A 19651-nucleotide genomic window follows, 5' to 3' on the forward strand; every position below is an offset into this window, starting at 1 on the left:
ATGTCTTTAGCAACGATCCTTTGTGACTTTCTTTTGTTGCCAAGGGAGTCACTGAGTGTCTGCAGGACAGCTGTCAATTTAGCAGTCTCATCAATGATCATGTATTTATCTGAAAAATCTTTGATATATTGTTTTTAGATAATATTTTTGAATGCTGGCTTTTCAGAAGATGTGAGCCTTAAGCATAAAAATGAACAAAAGTAAAAGCTTGAATTATATCATTTTGTGTGTAATGAATCTCTTTATATGGATGAGCTTCCATTTGTGAATTGAATTACAGAAATACACTAAATGTTGGATGATAATTTAATTTAACAATTTACTGAGATGCACCTGTCAGGACTGTTAGTGTTTATGTTCTGGGACGTTTATGCACTAAGAACACTTTCAATTATTCTGTGCAAGAAAATAATTCGGAATTTTGGAAAGAAATCTGACGTTGCCAGCTGTATTAATCTGTACCCCAGACATAGATGTGTAGAGATCTCAAATTAATCTTTTATATCAGTAACATAATCTCACACTTAAATATTAAAAATAAAAAAAGCTTGCCACCATAAACACTGGACAGCATAGGACGGGATGTATAAAATCTTCGAAACATGCTCTAGAGTGGCTTCCCTAGCTGGAATTTCCATGGCAACCTGTTGCTGAGGAGCAATGTCAAAAAAAACCAAAACACCCTTTTCTGACCTACCATAGAAAACAAAAATGTGGAGTTTGCAAAACTCTGCTGGAACTTTAATTGGGACAGAATGCCTTGGTAAGATGGGACTAAAAATAATAAATTTTTTCAACATTAAACGCTCCAGGAAGGTCTGCTATAAAACAAAGGATGAACATGTGAAAAAGAAACATCTCTTGTCCCTTTCAAGTATGGTAAAGGATCAGTGATCCTGTGGGCCTGTTTGTATTCCAAAGACCCTCGGAACCTTTTCAGAGCGCAATTTACTGATCTGAAATTAAAATCTGGTGGCTGGGAATGTGAATATGGGTTGTTACTGGATTCATCAACAGCATAATAATCCAAAAGATATGACCAAATCAACATACAGGCGGTTCAACAGACTGAATGCATATGTACAGTTTAAAGTAGGATTTTAAAAAAATACAGTGTGGGATTGCGCTACTGCAAGAATGCATTAATTTATTTTAAAGCTCTTCACACATTTTGCCACAAGCACTTCTATATATAAATCTTGCAAATAGTGTAGTCACTTTGAAAGCTGCTGGTTGAGGCTTTTGCAAAAAAGTTAGGACGTTCTTATGCAAAAGTCTTAAGTGAGTCACCATTTCTTCTTTTATTTGTGTCCATGAGGCGAGGCTTTATTGCAACAAATCAAAATTCTCTGCAACAACACTGCTTTAAATTTTGCGATTGAGGGGAAAAAGCAGCCAAGGTTGAACCGCATAACTTTGAAAGCCCTTAAAAAAGCCTGAAGAAACTGGTAGAGACTCAACCTATATTGACTCAGTACTAAAAGTTCACAAGGATGTTTGCTTCTTGGAAGCAAAGTGGAAAGAAATTAGGGATTCTTTAAAATTTCTACACTGCACTGCATTAATGTTTTACCAAGTCGACAAATATTTAATAGTCAGGTAGCAGCACAAAATCTGAAACTCTCTCTTTTTTTTTTTGTTTTCTGGGGTCTCTGATTACATAACTGCAGGAAAACTACAGTAAATAAATTGTTTTTTCTTATACACCAAAAAGAAAAAGTCTTCCTCATGAATATGTAGTAAATCCTAAGAGCATGGTCTCACCTTTGCCCTGGCTTTTGGCCTCTTCCAGCAGAGGTAGCATGATAGCGTTGTTGAGGCTGGAGGGCGATCGCACTGCAGTGGTGTACATGAGGGGCAGTGACTGCACCACAACTGGGATGCGGTGAACATGGCCGGCCAACTTCCCGGCTCCCTGCAGGCTCAGGGGGCTGGACGGAGGCGGCGGCACAGACTGCAGGATGTGCAAATACGGCTGACCTCTCACTCCGCTTCCGGGGGCTACCAGGGGGCCCGGCGTGAGCACCGAGGAAGCCGAGGTGATAACCGACGGAGAAGACGAGGAGGACGAGGAGGACGACAGCGAAGACGGGGAGAAGGCGGATCTGTGGGGGGGCGACGACGAGGAGGTTATGCTAGTGGTGGTGGTGGACAAGGAAGAGGGGCGGGGCTTGTTGATCGACAGGTCCACAGGTTCTGTCTGCGTGTGGAAGTGGAGGTCATGGGCAAGCAGATCCTCGGGGGGTTCCGACTTTACTCTGCTGAGGAAGAAGGGGACGCCATCCATCGCAGAGTAAGGGCGAACTTTAGGTGACTGTGGGAGTAAAAACAAAATGGACGTTAAGAGTTTTGTTATTTCAGAGCCGTAAAAATGCATTAACCTGTGACACACGGGAGGGAAAAAACAAACAAGCAAAACCGGCGGCATAAAAAGCCAGCTGAAATCTAATCTCTCACCCATCGGCGAGGCCAAAAAAGGTGCACATTAACGAATTAGGGTCAAAGATAATTGTTTCTGCCGATATTCCCTCTCCAGAAATAATCACTCAGCACGATAGCAATGTCAGAAGAGGGATATGCTGTGACATTTATATAGAAAGGAGCAGCATTAACTCAAGCAAGATAAAATGCAAGAGCAAAGATAGTGTCGCTCACGCTCGCCTCCTCTAGTCTTTCTTTTCTCTTGGCGTGGGCCGAGCTCTCTCCCTCTTCCTCCTGTTTTCCATGACTCCCACTCAAATGCAGCTCTCTTGGCTACCCACGTATCTCTCCTAAATCTCCCCTTTTCGACTGTGGAAAAACATCATATGGGCTCAATTTCCTGACCGTCTTCCTGCGTCTCTCAGGCAAAGGGCCTCCAAAGGCCGACGCTGGTGGCTCGATGGAGCCCTCAGCACATCTTTGACTTAACGGCGAGCAGATTGGGACGCGGCCGTTTCGGAGAACGGTTTTAACCCGATGACCACTGTGTTTTTATTTGTTCCTATAAAATTCCAGACGTCTTAGCCCCTCCTTTTGCATCACAGTTTTGGTGAGGAAACGTTTTAATTTCCTCTAAGTCTGATGTGACTAAAAGCCTTGAGTCACTTTGTTCGATATAGAAGCTGTGTGATGTCTCAAACTACAAAACTTTTCAAAATTTTATAACTGCAGCATAATCTTTGCCTTGAGTATTTTGAGCCTGTTCTTTTTTTTTTTTTGGAGACTCACGCTTCTTTCTTTGTAGATAATGTTATGACTTATTCTTGTGGTGAATTACACATCCTTTGATAGCGTTGGTGGATGTGTCTGCATTTTTTACGCATTACTCACTTGCACAACTATTGACATTTCTCTAAATTTTAACATCTTAAAATCACAAACTTTAATATATTTTATTGGGATTCTACATGATCCTAGAAGAAAAAGAAGGCATCTTTGAGATTTGAGATTTTTTTTTTTTCTTTTTACAAATTAACATCTAATAAGGATGGATTACAGCAGAAGTGTTTTGGGGAAAGTCTACACTGCCATTGTACATCAGGAGATTAAAACTTTTGCCAATTGTTGTTAGCTCAATAAAAGAAGCTCAGTGGTCTGCAACAATTTTCGAGTCAAAACAACAAGGCAGTTCAAAGTGCTTTATATCATAAAACATCATACAGTTGTCAACTATGAAACAAGCAATAAACATTACATTTTGTCAAACACCATCACCAGTGGCATTCGACGTTCTTAATATGAGTTAGGTCCTTGATTGGGGCATTGCAACGCATGCTTTGATTTTTAAACACTTAAGTTCTGGGTGTATATTTAAGGTCATTTTCCTGCTGGAATGTCTCTCATCAATGCTATATATCTTGGTTCAGCCTATCATTTTAAGTGGGCGGCTATATTTGGGTAGATTTGCAGCCTGACATACTTAATGTTTCAGATTATTTATTAAAGAGTGCATTGTGACATCTGAGGGAAATCTACACAGTTGTAAACAAATGTTGAAAACTGTGTATCCTTTGCTTCCTCTTCTATGGAGCACACTACTTACTATTAGTTGTGTAGCGGTTTTGTTGGCCTAATGACATAAAATCCAAACAAAATACATTGCAGTGTGTTACTGTAATGTAACAAAATGTGAAAAAGTTCAAGAGGTGTGAATACTTTTGCAAGGATCTGCACTAGTAGTGCAGATTTGTATATTTCACCAGTCACTTTTCAGCCAGAAGGAATTGCTGGAGCTTCTTGCTGCATAACTTGTCCCAAGTTGTAAAAAAAAATGGTGCCCTCAGAAATCTGCCCTCCGATAGCCTCAGGACCTTTGTGGGGTTCAGCTCAGGGCCACTGCTGTCAGGTCGAGATTCAGAGTACATGACGGCCTGGTTCATATTTACCACCCACAACGCACTTTCCAAATGGAACCATATTTACTTGACTTTATGTTAGGCTATTCTGCAAGAAGCACAACATAAGTGAAGTTAAACTTAAAATCAGACAGTATCGCTCTTCTTCTCCTATGCAGAACTTCTTCTTTCCTAGCGGTGCGGTTCAGTCAGAGGCTCCTCCGAAAGAGTTGACCATTTATAGCCAATAGTTATTAAGTTATAATGGGTGGAGCAGACTCTTCCTTTGAGAGGACGCTCTCAGAAAAACAGAACATCAATGAAGGTTTGAGTGAGAGAACAAACACCCTTTTTAATAAGGCACTCCTGATAATTAGATCACCTTCAGATACAAACCTAAATTTTAATAGGAGGAATTTGTAAGTACTTAGTAACAGCACAGCTGCTAAAATTAAGCTTTAGAAATCATTTAAAACTTCAAGCAGTTCTTAGACAAGCAATTTGCGTAACTGAGGCCACTAAAATAAATAAAAAGAAAAGGAAACAAGGTTTTGAGCTATTGGTTCAGTCACACAGGAATATAACGAGAGACAGTTGGGCAGCCTTACAGATCCAGGCATATTAAGACCCAACGTGCTGTAGGTCACCTACAATTCAGCTGTAAATAAACTCTACAAATGAACTTTCTTCATACTTACTTTAGAAAAGCTATAATTAATATACTCTCTGCGAGTGAATACTATATCACATGCAGAAAGACTAACTATCGGGCTGTTTTGAAATATCTACTAATTTATAGGAAGTTATTGCAACATTATATCAACATTTCACCGTACTGAGGAAAAATTACAGTCCTCACTAGAATTGCACGGAGTCATTAATCTCACATGCAAAAACTTTGAAAAATTCAGCCTGTAATTTGAGGGCAGTTATCCAATGGGGAGAAAAAAATGTTTATGCAAACAGCGGCACCAAACAAAATATTCAAAGATAAAAAAACTAAAGGAATTTATTCAATTTGTACCATTTTCAATTTCCTTTTTTAATCAGATCAGTAATCACTGACTCCCTGCTTCCCCAAGCTACAAGTATAACATGGGCTCCATATCTTTCAACCACTTTTCAAAATGGGAAAGTTCAGACAACATGCTCTTCACATGAAGCAGATGAACTTCATAAGTCAGGATATGACTATAAGCAAATCAATAAACTGGTTTGTATCTATTGTCAGAGCAATAATAACACCATTTAAAACAACTAAAACTGGCAAACAGATCTGGATGTCCTCATCCAGATCTGGATCGTCATCCATATACAGTGACGACGATGGTAAGGTGGCAAAAAAAATTAGCAAAAGTCATTACTATATAACTACTGCAATGGCGCCATCTTGGTAGCACCAAGTTTCTGAAATGACAATTTATCTCAATGCTTTTGTTTCAAATTGGTTAATGACTTGAATCAGACAATTTTCACCTTGACTGGCTTTAACTGTTGAACAGCTGGTCAGCAAAAATTTTAAACAGGATTATCTTTCCCCAGTCAATTAACACATTATTTGCCTGCTAACAGGGAGCCCTGACAGCAAGACTCCTCATTACGGACACTACTACGTACTGAGTAAAAAAGACTCAAAACTGGCTATTTCCATCACTGCTGAGGTTACTTTAAATGAAGTCAGAGGTAACAATGCTTCAATAAGGCTGTGAGAGAAAGCAAGACTTTTAGCAGCTAACGAGAAGGTTGAACGCAATACAGCAAAGTTGATAAGCTTTATCCTGTCTACCTGTCAGGAAACATCTTAGATTTGGAAATGGTGACTACTTTTTGAATTAGGATATGGGTCTGCATAACCTTGGGAATATAAATAAAGGTTGATGTTTTAGTAATGCTAACTATACTAACAGTTCTTATAAGAGTCTAATGAAGCGTATTATAAAGGCTGGTCTCTCACACACAGTGTGACATTGTCTCTGCTTGTAAAATAATAATTAGGAAAGCAGGAAAATTAGAAAAATAACCCCTTGAATGTTACTCCCACATGTTCCTAGATCATTACAAAAACTAGAACTGGGTAAAACAGGTCTAAGTCAAAGCTTTACAAAACCCACAAATCACAAATTCGCCACAGATTTGTGATCAGTGTGTCTCCACTTTTGTTCACTTCCCTACTACCAGGAACTACAAATGTCAATTGATTTCAGTTTGCCATCAATAACATTATGGTATTAATGTTGTGTTTTTTGGGGGTTATTTTGTTTGTTTTACGAATACAAATACAAATTGACAGGACCAACTCCAACAAATTTTCCAGGTAATCTTTGCAGGCAGTGAATCTTCTTAGCCTACTGTATGCCATGTAGTCTTATCTGTTTTGGGGATAAAGCTGCTTCACCAAGATAAAATAGTGAAAGACAGTAGGCTGTATTTGTTAATCATATACTAAAATGAGAAGGAAAAAAAAAACATTCCTGGTTTAGGACCATAAATGGACAAATAGGGCAAGGCTGAGTTTAGGCTGAGTTTGCCTTATATAAAGTGAAGCAGTGAAAGAGAGAAAAAAAAATCAATGCAACCGTAACGCTGTTTAAGTGAAATCAAGCAAATAACATGCAAGTTAAAATTCAACTGGGTTCTCTGAAAAAGTGTCCGTCCTGCTTCCCAATGGGGCTCTACCGTGACTAACAAAGTCTGGCTGTTTATTTCTTTCTTTTACTACTTATTCTCAAGGTTTAGAGTCGTTTCTGCTGTTATGAAAGACTGAACAACGGCGAGTGCTGAGAGCATTTTCCATGTCACTTACATAGTGTATGTAAACAATAGCAATGCTGTGTTACACAAACCAGAAACTGGTGCTTTTTGGGGCTTGGTTCACAAACAACTCTCAACCGACAGAAATGGAAAAACTGAAGCCACCTCCAGTCTCGATTTGACAGATGCAAAACACACACAAGTGCAAAGCTCGGCCCTGCGGACACACCGACACACACATGAAGATACGCCCGACCTGCCCGTCTGCCTCTGTTCTCACGCATTGTCTTTATTAGGGGATACCGGTTAGCCGGGCAGATTTTCCAGCCCCTTGCAGGCGAATCGTCTAACAAGGCAGACCATTTCCAGCAAAGGCTTGGCCCCGTGCCACTCAAATGAAGACCACATTTCTGCAGCAGTCTGAACTGTCTGTGTCTGCCATCTAAAGGGGAAGCTCAGTCTGTTAGGGCGAGATTGGATCTCAGAGCACTTCAAAGCTGTGTGGGCTGCGGCGCTCACATCCTGTCTGTGACTGACATCACTACAAGGAGAATGACTTCAAACCCCAGGTATTAGGTACCAACGCAGGAGTACGGCTCTCAAAGCCTTGAGCCACAGCTGAGAGCAGGACACCCAGGAAAGCAACCACCTGCTGCAGCCTTTTCTCAACTTCTCAGATGTGGGGAGGCAGATGAATTTCTTATCAACAATAGGGACCCCTGCAGCCAAACAATTTTCCTCCAAATCCACGATAACCCGAGGGTTTATCAGAAGACGGCATTCGTCTAGCGCTACACTGTTCTTCCATAGAAATCTGTTGGTTATAAATCAAGAGTAAAAATATCATTTATATACCCTGTGATGGACTGGCAGCCTGTCCGGGCTGTGCCTCGCCTGTCGCCCAAAGACTCCTGGAGACAGGCACCAGCCTCAGTCTCCAGATTGATATTTTATGAAGGTAAATCGATCAAGTCTGAACACTAATTTATCACGATTACAAATATTAAGTGGTGTGCACCCACTGAACACAGCTGTGGCAGCAACACAGAGCCACACAGGCCTGGTTACCAAGCAACAGCTTCACAATAACAAGACCACTTCATTTCTAGGTATGTCAGAGCAGAGAGCATGGATACTGTACAGTATGTGAGCCATAAAAGCAGAACTAACGGCAGTACATGCCGAGAAATAACACAATATGTACCTTGGCAGCTGAAAACCTGTGATAGAATTTCTGCATAATATATCCATCAGCAGATTTTCTTTGTTCTCCATCCCAGTGGTTCCCTAAGTTAGGGTTGCCCCCTCCCCATATGGATCCTCAGACACTTTAATATTGTTGCTAAGAGCATATTTTGTCATAATTATTACAAGAGATAAAAAGAGAAACCCTAAGTGGCTAAAACTAGATTGATGGTCGTGGTTGAGGAGTCTGTTAGTCTTGTCATTGTTTCCTCACTTAATTAGCTTAAGTGAGCTAATTATGTTAGCTATCACTGGTTCAACTATCACTTGAACCAGTGGTAGTTGGTGTCACAAGTCTGTCATTGCTATTTTAAGAGCCAAAAGCAGAAGAAATGTTGGCAAAGTAAGTATTTTGAATGATTTAGACGGTCATTTCAATATGAGCTTTCTATTAGTAAGATACCAAATTGGTTTTGTTGAGAGAGTGGGGGAATCTATGAAAGTCTTAGCATCACTAGCAGCTAACATTAATGTTAGGACCAACATGGCAAGAACGCTTAAAGTGGAAGCTCAGAATATTTTAGGTTGAAACATTTTAAGGAGTTACCATTTCACCTGTAGATAAAACTTATTAGATGTCTTAAACCAGTTAAAATCCAGACTTTCAAGAAGATTATTACTTGCACAGGAACTAAAGATAGGAGGTGGTGCGACACCAATGATCTTCCTGTTGGAAACAGACACTGAAAAGAGAACTTAAAGTGTTTTAAAATTACTTAAAGTGCTATATAGTTTAAGTCTTTTACATCTATACCCCTAAATCAGACATCTACTTTAACTGAATATGCTTTATATTTTCTTTCCCCAGTGAATGTTCATTAGAAGATTACTAGTGATGTCATTCCGCCTACCTTAATTTCCTTTAAATAATTGTAGTGCTTTTTTATTAATAACCACCCAATGTAAACCTGATGGCAATTAAAAGCTTCAGGGAGTCTGTTTTGGTCCTGGTGTCAGACCAGCTATTAGGGTCAGATTCCAGATCCAACCAGTCTGGATCTAAAAAAACATAAAGATATGGATAGAGAGCTGTCTACAATGGGTAGGTTGTAGCTTACATACCATAACCTCATTTACAAAATCCTCAATTATCTTTTTCATATGTATCCATGGTAGGGCAGAAGGAAACAAAGTTTTCTAGAAAACATCATTGTTGTCCATTTGTAGTTTTTGGAGAATCAGACACTTGTTTGATTCCAGGCAATGCTGGAAGAATTTTCTGGACAGATGAGTACCTAATAAAACTTTTATTGTTTAAGACATGTTAGTTTTGCAAAGAGGACATGGCTGGTATCGTGGTTGCTGCATTTTCTCCAGGAGGTTTTGGTAGAACAAAACTGTGCCGGTGTCTGAATCTAGTTAAGATGTTTGTTATACAGCAACACAATATCTTGTTTCCATTGCAAATGTGCGCAAAACTTTGTTGATATTCCACTAAAGTCGAATTGCTGTGTGTCCATTAAAATCACATTTTCACACAATATGTCAGTAAAAAGCATGCCGCTCTATCATTCTCCTACCACTTCCTGTTGTCTTCTTTGTTTTTTCCACTAGTAGTAATATCCGGTTGTTAATCACATGACTCATCAGATACCAAAAAAAGTGTTGAAATTGCAGTTTTGTGAAATACCCTAATTTTAATACAGTTTGAAAAACACCTCATCCTAATGCAAGAACGTACCGAAAAACGTTGGGTATTTTCAAAAATTGCCTTATTTCCATTAATCATTTATTTTTATAAATCCAACTTGCACAATTTTACGGTCAAAGGAAATGCAGCTGTTGACCCAAACACACAAAAGTCACCAACCCAAGAGGCAAGAAATACCATTAATGTTTTGAAATTACTGGTTAGGACACCCGAATGTAGTCCCACAGAAATGCTGGGGAGTAAGCTGATGTGAGCAATTCGTGTTATGACTGGAAGGGGGTCTGCATGGATGAATGAGCTCAAATTCTTTCAAGCTGATACCCAGGACTGATCAACAGTTACAGGAAACATTTAGGTGGAGTAAATTGTGCATAAGGGAGTCATACTACATGCCAAATGGAAAAAGCCTCTTTTTCAGGCTGTCGGTTTTGCATTAGTGACTTATTTTACTATCTATGCATAGATCTTGCTTTAAAATTCTAAAGTTTGACATTTAAGCATTATAGAGAAGGTGTAGAACATTCACAAACTTCATCGTCGTCATCACTTGGAAGGCTTGCAGTGAAAAGAACCGTCTCTGTGGGACAAATTTGCATTGGGTAATAATAATGCGGATAGAGAGATAGATTTCTTTAAGGAATATACGTCCAAGTCCAACAGCAAATAAATATCTAAATATACCTTTAAAAAGAAAGAAGTAGAACTTGTAAGGTTTGTGTGCAATTCCATGTAAGAAACAAATATTATTCATGTGTTTGTAAGAGAGCCTGGCAAAAGAGGAATGAAGGGAAACTGAACGACGTAAAGATGCAGGAACAAACAAAGCCAGATAAGATTTGGAGTTTCCCATGCTAACCCTCCTCCCCAGAGCAGTGACTACATCTGTGCACTGATCCCCCACCCAAACCCCCCCTGCTTGCATGGACTCTGTTGGCCCCAGTCACCTCCCAAAAAGACCCCACTGCATTCCTGCTCCAGCTGTGGCTCTCCTCCTCTCCCCATGGTTCGTCTCTGTTCCCTCTGCCTACCACCATGCTCCCCAACCACTCCTCGTAGCCCCCAAACTCACTAGCTCAGGCCTGGGAGTGATTATCAGCCCATTGCCAGGAGGAGGAAGAGAAGAAAAGGAAAGCAGAGAATATGAAGAAGAAGAAGAAGAACAAGAAGAAGGAAAAAAAAGAAAAAGAGGAATTGTCTGGAAAATAACTGCTCTCTTACCCCTTGTTCCGATTCCAGGGGCTCGGCTTTGACTCGGACTGCAGGCATTCCGTCAAGCATTAACATCCTGTTTCTTAGGCTGCCTGCGAAGGAACACAGAGGAGGTGTAAGACGGGTGTTTTGGCGTGACTAAGCAGGTCCCACACTCAGTTATTCACACATGGACATCCACAATGTAGTGCCTGCACCCAATGGCGAATGGGCGCGTCTTTAAATAGGAATGACTTCGGGTTGAAAGTCATTACACCAAAGATGAGCATAAAGTGTGGAAAGCCGGTACGTACGCAGCGTGGCATTCTTAATGTTTGCTGGTGTGAGGCTTATGCAATAACGCTGATTACAAGCCTCTCAAGACATTTTTGGAATACAAACTCGTGCACTGACATCATCTTAAAAAAAACTACAGAAGCAGAGTCCACTAAGATAGAGAAAATAACGGCTACATACAATGAAAACTTTCCTTTGTAAAACTCACAAGCATAATACACACAATCACAATATTTGCACATCACTTCATCCCTTCTGCCTAGTCACGTTATTTAAAGCAGGCGGCCCAACCTGCCTCCTCAGTTCCACGCTGCGGCTTTAAGAGGGATACTCAGATGGAGCCAATGACAACAATGCGTGTGCCGTATCGCCTCAGCTGGAGCCGACCTGAGGTAACCCTCCCTCTTATTATTTTAGCAGCGCTACATGGAGGAATGCAAGCAAGACAAATAGACTCTAAACATCTCTATTACTCTCCGCTGCTGGCACCACCAGACAAGAGTTTGCATCTCGGCCTTTGGAATATGTGGCAAACGAGATCATTGCGATCATGAGTGTAAAGCTAGTGATAGAGTGTTTAAGCTGTTTGTATGCGGCGCGTTGCATCGAAGATTTTCATGCATTAAACTTCTGGCGTTTTCTCGAGATTTCAAGTAGAAGTCCAACACAAATGACTGCAGAACGGTGAAGGGAAAGTGATAAATGCTTTCAAGCATTCTCAGACTCTAACTCTCCACTCTATTGTGTCTCAGACTGAACACTGATTAATTGTGTCTGAGGAGCCTAGATGGACTTAGCTCCATCTAGGCCTGTCATGATAAAAAAATTTTTGCTGCATGATAAATTTTCTCATAAGTTATTGCGATAAATAATAATACTGTTGTTTGGAGACCCGTATTCAAGTAATATAATGTTAGTGGCATAAAAATACAAGTACATCCTGTCAAAAACAAAATTAAAACAAATTTCTAACAAACAATTTAACATTAAAACAAGAGGACATTTTAAACATCCAAAATAAATAAACAAAACACAAGAAAAAATAAATAAAAATGGATACTGAAGTAAACAAAATTGCCTTTTGAAAAAGGTTCTAGTTGAGATCAATGCACCAGACTTAAGCCCTTTGTCACCCAGTCTTGGATAGAAAGAGACACAAGAACAACAAACAATCACGCAAATGGAAATTATTGAGTTCACTTTCATTTATCATGCAGTGAATTGACGCATTGCTTATTGCGACAGACTTATCTCCATCTATCTTCCTCTGACCATCTTCCCAGTCCCCGCAGAATTAAAGCATCTTCTTCATCTGCTGACGTACACCAGACAGCACCTGTTATTACTGAACATCTTACATTTTTGAAACTTCTGGTATTCTTTCACATTTTTTAAGTCATTTCTTGCCACCCAAGACTTCCCAAGGAACTGTTGCAGCAAAAAAAAAAAAAAAATCAAGAGCCACAGATTGTTCCTTTTCTTCTCAGATTTTCAAGCTGGAGGCTAATCCTGACCGTTTGTGCGTGAGGGGAGGTAGAGAAAGAGGGCGGATTTACTCCCTCAATCCGCAGCGCCCCTCTCCCCCTCCACCTTTTCAAACCCCCACCAGAGCTGGCCTCTCACATCTAACTCCCTCAGGTACTCTGGCTGTGCCGCTATTGTGTTGTTGTCCAGGATGTCCTTCGGCTTCAGGTCTTGGTAGGCCCAGATAGTGTTGCCATAGTAACAGTTGGCGGGTGGAGCAGCAGCCTGAGTCCAGCCTTAAGCCATGTGTTGAGGAGAAAATAAAAAGGGGGAGTGTGTTCAGGCAGGCGGAAAGTGGGATTTGTTTTTCTCCGATTAAAAGTGTTTTTCACCGCATCAGAAGAACATGCATTTTTTTTTGTTTTGTTTTTTCTAAAAGTGAAACTTCACAAAACGTATTTTCAGGAGCAGAAAAAAAGTTTTTTTGCTTTTATGTTAGCGCTGTATGTCCAACCTATTTTGTCAAACCACCAATGCTCATTTCCTGAAAGCAACATGCTTTCCATTAGCGCCTGAAAGTCCAGTTAATCCAGTGGCGTTGAAGCACCTTCCTAATGAACTGGCCTGCAGAGGGCCATTCATAGGAAATCAATGGCAGTTGCATAGCTCTGCTTGTGACTGCAAAGAGCTAACAGCAGTAAAGAGAAACCCAACACTGCGTAACGAGGTAACAGAGGAGGCCCGAATATCTTGAAATCAACAGCTTTTGAACTTGTAAAAGAATCATTTCTGCCTGCAGAGAATCCCAAATCACACAGACTGAAATAGGAAGAAAGGCTGAAACAGATACAATTTCTACAGGACGACAAACCAGTGCATGTCCAGTGTTATGTATCACATTTTTTGTGTGTGCCAGTGGCAGGCTCAGGCAGCCGCCAGTGAGTTGTCCATCAGCGAAGTGAGGCGCTGTGTGTGGGAGATAGAGAGGTTGGGGGCTGGGGAAGGTAGCAGGAAACAGGGTAGATTAAGATCACCTTTCCATTTGCTCCACTCCAAAATGAAATGGCCATCCCAGGTGTGTGTGTGGGGGGGGAGTCGGTGGAGAGAGAAGGGCAGTGAAGTGTTGAGGCATCTCATTTCTTCCTCTAGCAAACCTTGCTCTCCCCTCAAATATAGTTAAGAGGGGAAAAAAATGAAGTTAAAGGTAGCAGGTGAGGCTCAGTGGCGATGTCAGCTGCAAAATTGCTCCATGCAAGGTGGTTTTTTTAAGTCTTTCTGCTCAGGTTAGTGACATCGCAGGCTGATGCCTCAAATCAGGCTGGAACGATCGAGGCATTTTTAGGTCAACAGTACTGGAAGTCACTAATAAAAGTAATGATGGTGTCATTTTTATGTGCACAGCTTTGAAGGCCGTGGGCATTATTTTTAAATCTTAAAATCTGGTGTGTTTTTTTTCACAATCCAGGTGATTTTGCCCTTTACACCGGTGTCGATAGTACAACAGGGACTGTGTTGGATGCTGCTGCTGCTCTCTGACTATCATGTGACCTCCTCTACCTGCTACAGCACCCACAGAAATGTCTGTGTAGAAGACAGACGGCAGCTGAAACACCACTAAATAATTTTAAGCAAAGCGCCTGGTAAAAGGCAGGATTACAAGTTTTCTGTCAGTTTGGTCCACCAAGAATTAACTGGAACCACATTAAAATAAAACGACAAAATATAATTGTGATTTGCCAAGGTGCAAATCACCAGCAGCATAAGAAAACATTAACAATGAGGCTTGTTTTAAGGAAGCCACTGATACATTTCTGGCGAGAGATCCCCAGCCTCTTAACGATCACCACTTTGTTCCACAATATGCATGTCTTGTACGCCTCAAGGTCAGCAAAAAGATACTGACATACAATTGGGAATTGTTGTCTGCCCACCTATAATATGCACCTGATCTACCTCATGTGGTAGCAACCCCTTAACCATAATGAACTGTAAGGTTCAGTATGCTAAAAAGTGCATTTGGACAGTCTATGGTGGCCAGATGATACACCAGTGTCCGTCTGATGTAAGTACATCAATCAGCAAAATGTAATTCAGACAGGAACAATCATAGCACAGGAGGAAGAACATGTTTGCTTCTATTCAGTCAGAATTGGGGAAACCCTCATGCTTATCTTATGCATGCAGTTTTGGTGAATTCTTTGAGTTTTATCCACAACCCTTTGATTCTGCTATCTCAGCTGCATGATCTGAAAGTGCACCCCATCCCATGGTCTCTAGAGAGCTATGTGGACTGGATCCATAATGGAAGGTTTGTGGTTGTATGTGCAGTGCGGACCTGTGATACAACATGAGCTACTGATATGTTTTGTCTTCTTCTGTTGATTTAAACAGCCAGTGGATGAGCTGGTGTGTTAAAGTCACCTGATATGCAGGGCTGCATATCTCTGACTCTTAACAATATAGCTGACACTAAAACAGGATGAAAACAAGTGTGCACATGTGTTGGCTTTATTATCATCAAGTATGAGTTTTGGCTTCTTAGTGATTTGTTCACTTCCACTGTCAGAACAAGAAAGATAGTTTATACCCGAATTACACAGAAAAGAGTTTATATAAGCAACTAACCAGATGAAAAGAACTTGTGCAGCAGGTGGTGAACATCGCTGTTCGTTCATGCAAGCATGATCCTGCTTTAGGATGTTCCCATGTAAGAGAAATGAAAGACACATTTGCCAAAATAAAAGTAAGGCTTAAACAACCTCTTGAAACCAGACTTTAGTAACCGACTGCACTCTACCGTCTCTGCTTCCCCTCTTATCTCTAGCTCTCATGTGAATGTACTTATGCACAGAAACGGCACAAACCCAGCGCAACAGAAGGGCCCCCGCCAATGCTTTGTTCCCGAGTTGAGTGCCCACAGCAACCGCTTGCATCTGTGTCACAGAGGCTGGACCTGCTGCCACAAGCTGGGGCGGAAGAGGGGATGGGAAAGGGTGGGCCGCAGCGAGTTCAGGGCGATACATGAGTACGGATTAGGGAAGGTGATAGGAAAAGGAGCGAGCAAGGGTGGGGGCCGTGTTGAAGAGTTGCTGGCAAGAGTGGTGTACGAGGGGGGGGAGGAGCAATCAAGCAGAGTTGAAAGGGCTTGGAGGGGGCTGGTTCAGCAGGAGGAGGGGGTAGGAGTCAAAGAAGTGAGAGTTGGTAGAGAGGGGATATGGAGCTGAGCCAAGGCCTGGTCGAGCGCAAAGCATACAGTGCAAGAATGTCAACAGAGCCCCCCAACCCCTCAACCCCTTTCTGGTCCCCTAACAAAAAGACAAAAAGAAATAGAAAAAGCTGTAAATAAAAACTACTTCATCGGAAAATAAATAAGAAGAAACCATTATGCAGGGCTATCAATGCTATTGCACAAAAACCAGAGTTGTTGGGTGATATGAGATGAGCATTTCCTGTGTTGTGCTTGAACTGTCTGTCGCTGGCCTCTTTGCAGCAGCTCACTTCCCTCTTCTGAGCCCCTGGACACCCCGGTGTGACACATTGGCCTGATAACTGGCCTACAACCACTAGCTCACCCGCACACTACTCTACTTCTTCTCTTTTCAGATGCTGAGCGCATTAACTTTTAGAAAAAGCTGAGTACATTCACAATCGCGTTCTCGTCACAAAGGAAAGTGAAGACCGTGGTGAATGGCACTTTTGACGATACCGTAAAACACATTTTTAATAAACGTAATTAAACGGATTTTTGTCTCCAAAGCAACAGAACGACAAAAACATCTGCTTTTCAATCTGATCACGGTTCATGTTTACCCGCCTCCCCACGTATCTCACCCTGCCATGAAGTTCCCTGCAGAGTTAGAGCTTAAAGAATAACTTCACTGAGGCAAAAAGTGGTACTTGGTTTGGTCAAAGGTTCAGCATACTTGAGTCTTGAACCTGCTCTTCCCTGTATTGCAAAGCCAAAGGCTTTCTTACATCACATAAATAAAACATTCGTTCTGCTACAAACTGTCAGGACCTGAAAGGCTCTAGTTTGTTTCTCTTGCCTTGTTTTCTGACTTCATACTGTCACCTGTACGTTTTCATCTCCTCATGTCTATAGCTCCTGTTTCTCTTTTGGTCTTGCATAAGCTTTATGTTGCCCAATGTCATTTTTGGATGTTTTGCTGATTTTTAGTTTTTGCTTTAGTTGGTCTCTTGTTGAGCTTGAGCTTTTAGAAATACCTTTAAATCATAGTTTTGTCACCAAAAGGGCTAAAAATTGTTGCACGATTTAACAATCGGTTTCATTTGTGTACAAAAACATCTAGGTATCAAAAGGTATAAGACGACTAGTCAGAGGCAAATATATTCATGGGACTTTAACGTTTCCTTATTTTATTACACAGCAACCAGAAAAATGCCTGTAAAAATGCTTTTTGTAATAAGCAAACTCAAAGTAGTGCCTAATTGTTAGATGGAAAGAAAATGATAAATTATTTCTTACAAAATAAAATCTGAAATACTGTGGTGGGTAACTGCATTCACCCCAGTAAATAAAAAGGAGTGAAGCTATGTGGCTTTAGAAGTGACCAGACCTCAAAAAAAGATTGCATCTCTGTATAATTTAATCTCCAGCTGTTTTCTGAAGGCTTCAGAGGTTTTGCTAGAGAACATCAGTGAACAAGCACCTTCATGAAGACAAAGGCACACAGCAGACAGATCAGGAATAAGGTTGTGCAGGCAAAGTCATCAACTAATTTAAACACCTCATGGTGGGTCTTTTGATGAATCAACAACATTTGCATTTTGGAAGTGTGGCTGAAAGACAAAGTACAGATTGTCGGGCATTGGGTGCCTCAGCTTCTTCTATTCAGCTGAGACAGGGAACCGAGTGGATGGATAATTAATACAGGATCATTGTGGCAGAAACACAGTTAGAGGCAAACACTTGAGATTGGGGTGGAGGTTCTCATTCCCTGTGGTTGCACAATAAACTAAATCATAGGGGCTGAAAACAAAAGCACAATACATTTACAGATTTTTATTTGCAGAACATTTCTGAAAATTGTGTATCCTTTTGGTTACATTGACATTTGTGGTTGTAATATGACATACTGAAACAGGTTAAGGTGTGTGATTACTTTTTAAAGGCACTACAAGGGGTATTATATCAAGTTTAAAATATGTCCGACTTTAAAGTTCTTTCTCTGAGACCCTTCAGAAGCAGCAAGAAGAGACTGAAGAACCTTGCTTTGTTTTAACCTTTCGCATTAAACCCCAATTATGTAAGAGCAGATATTTCCTGTGACACAACTAATAGGTTTCTTTGCACTTCCACACCGTGGCAGATCAGTGTTTTATATTCACATTCGCATCAAAGCAATTTGACAGCGACTTGTATGAAATATGTCTGCAGGAGTCAGGGAACGTCACGAGAGATCATAATGTGACATGTAAACTTTTCTCCAGGGGTAGAGAAAGTGTTCTCGGCATTTGTTTTCACACGCTGAGTACAGTAGTACTCCCCATAATGAGATACGTGACCTTTATGTGAAACTGGCGGAGTTCCCCTTTTATGGCTTTCCAGCCAAAGACAGACAATACCAGGTAAACGCCGCTGATGATGTTTGTGACTCTCACCTCTCTGACAATAAGTGTGTTTTCCCGCAGTCAAGATGTACCGACATTGACAATCTTTTTTTTTTTTTTTTTTTTTGTATAATTCCTGGCACTCTCTGAATGGTCTCATAATTTCCATTTCATAAGCTGTATTTTCCTTGGCAAGAGCAACAAGATAAAGTCTTCCACATGCATCTGGGAGACTTCTGAACAGGACTCGAGAGAGCAGAATCCCTCTACTTATAAAAGCGAAGACTTCTCTATCAGATGACAAGCCCAATGGCATCAAATTGCAGCTTATGTGCACTGCACTGTTAGAAAAAACAGGAGGGAAAGAAGACTTCCCTTTAGGGATAAAACCCCCTTAAAAAATGCACTCAGCTGATGCTTTTACCTCAAAACACTCTAGACATTTCCTCAGAGAATAGCTGCAGTCCAGAGAGGACAAACTTTCTTCTTGAACACAGCTATTAATAGAGAGAACACACTCATCATGTGTTGGGTAATTTAATCCTACAAAGCCTAATCTGTGGACAATTTGGGTAAAAAAAAAAAAAGTTTGGGGACGTTGTAAAAACAGTAGTTAGGTAAGCAGATGAAACTTTTCTTGACGACTGCCGCAATCTGCTATTTAAACAGACTGAACATTTTGCATAATCACTGGAATAATTTGAAGTAAGGTGTAAAAAACCCAGAGTTATTATGTCTGCTCTCATTCTTTTGCTGTGCCTTGACGGCTCTGATTTCTAGGTTTCTCTGAGGTCCAACTTTCCACGTTTCAGCACCTGTTGCTGCCTATTCAACTTCAGCTGTTTGGAAACATTTCTGGTCAAGAAAAACATCAGCAGTGGCGGCCTGGAAAAGGTGCACCACCCATTACTCCTTCTGAAATAATGATGTTTTAAAGCTACAAGCTGCATGTTTGTTAAGCAAATGACCCCAGATAGCTACCGATTAGATACAACTTTTTACACCTTATGGTATTCTTCAGCATAGAGCAGGAAAAAGTATAAGTCACTTTACGAGACAAACATCCAGTTTATATACAAAAATATATTCCACACTGCAGTATTATTGCAGGGTTGCAACAAAACACATTCATCCAGCAGGTCATGCCCTCTATGGCCAATCCAGGACG

General features: G+C 40.8%; 1 protein-coding gene across 4 annotated transcripts in view; it reads right to left on the bottom strand.

The window, feature by feature from the left end:
- Window positions 1-19651, bottom strand: part of klf12b (Kruppel like factor 12b) — a 54662-nt gene that overhangs the window by 23171 nt on the left and 11840 nt on the right. For 3 of the 4 annotated variants that reach the window (XM_017303779.2, XM_017303777.2, XM_017303778.2), the window contains 2 exons: window positions 11182-11264; window positions 1765-2314 (listed from right to left, as the gene is read on the bottom strand). In XM_017303779.2, the coding sequence (XP_017159268.1) occupies window positions 1765-2314; window positions 11182-11247 (616 nt within the window). In that variant the 5' untranslated portion in view covers window positions 11248-11264. The remainder of the gene's footprint in view (window positions 1-1764; window positions 2315-11181; window positions 11265-19651) is intronic. The other variant, XM_081601255.1, reaches the window with a different exon arrangement.

This window comes from Poecilia reticulata, chromosome 2 (genome assembly GCF_904066995.2).
Source record: "Poecilia reticulata chromosome 2, P_reticulata-male-v2, whole genome shotgun sequence".
In the NCBI taxonomy this organism is placed as follows: Eukaryota; Metazoa; Chordata; class Actinopteri; order Cyprinodontiformes; family Poeciliidae; genus Poecilia; species Poecilia reticulata.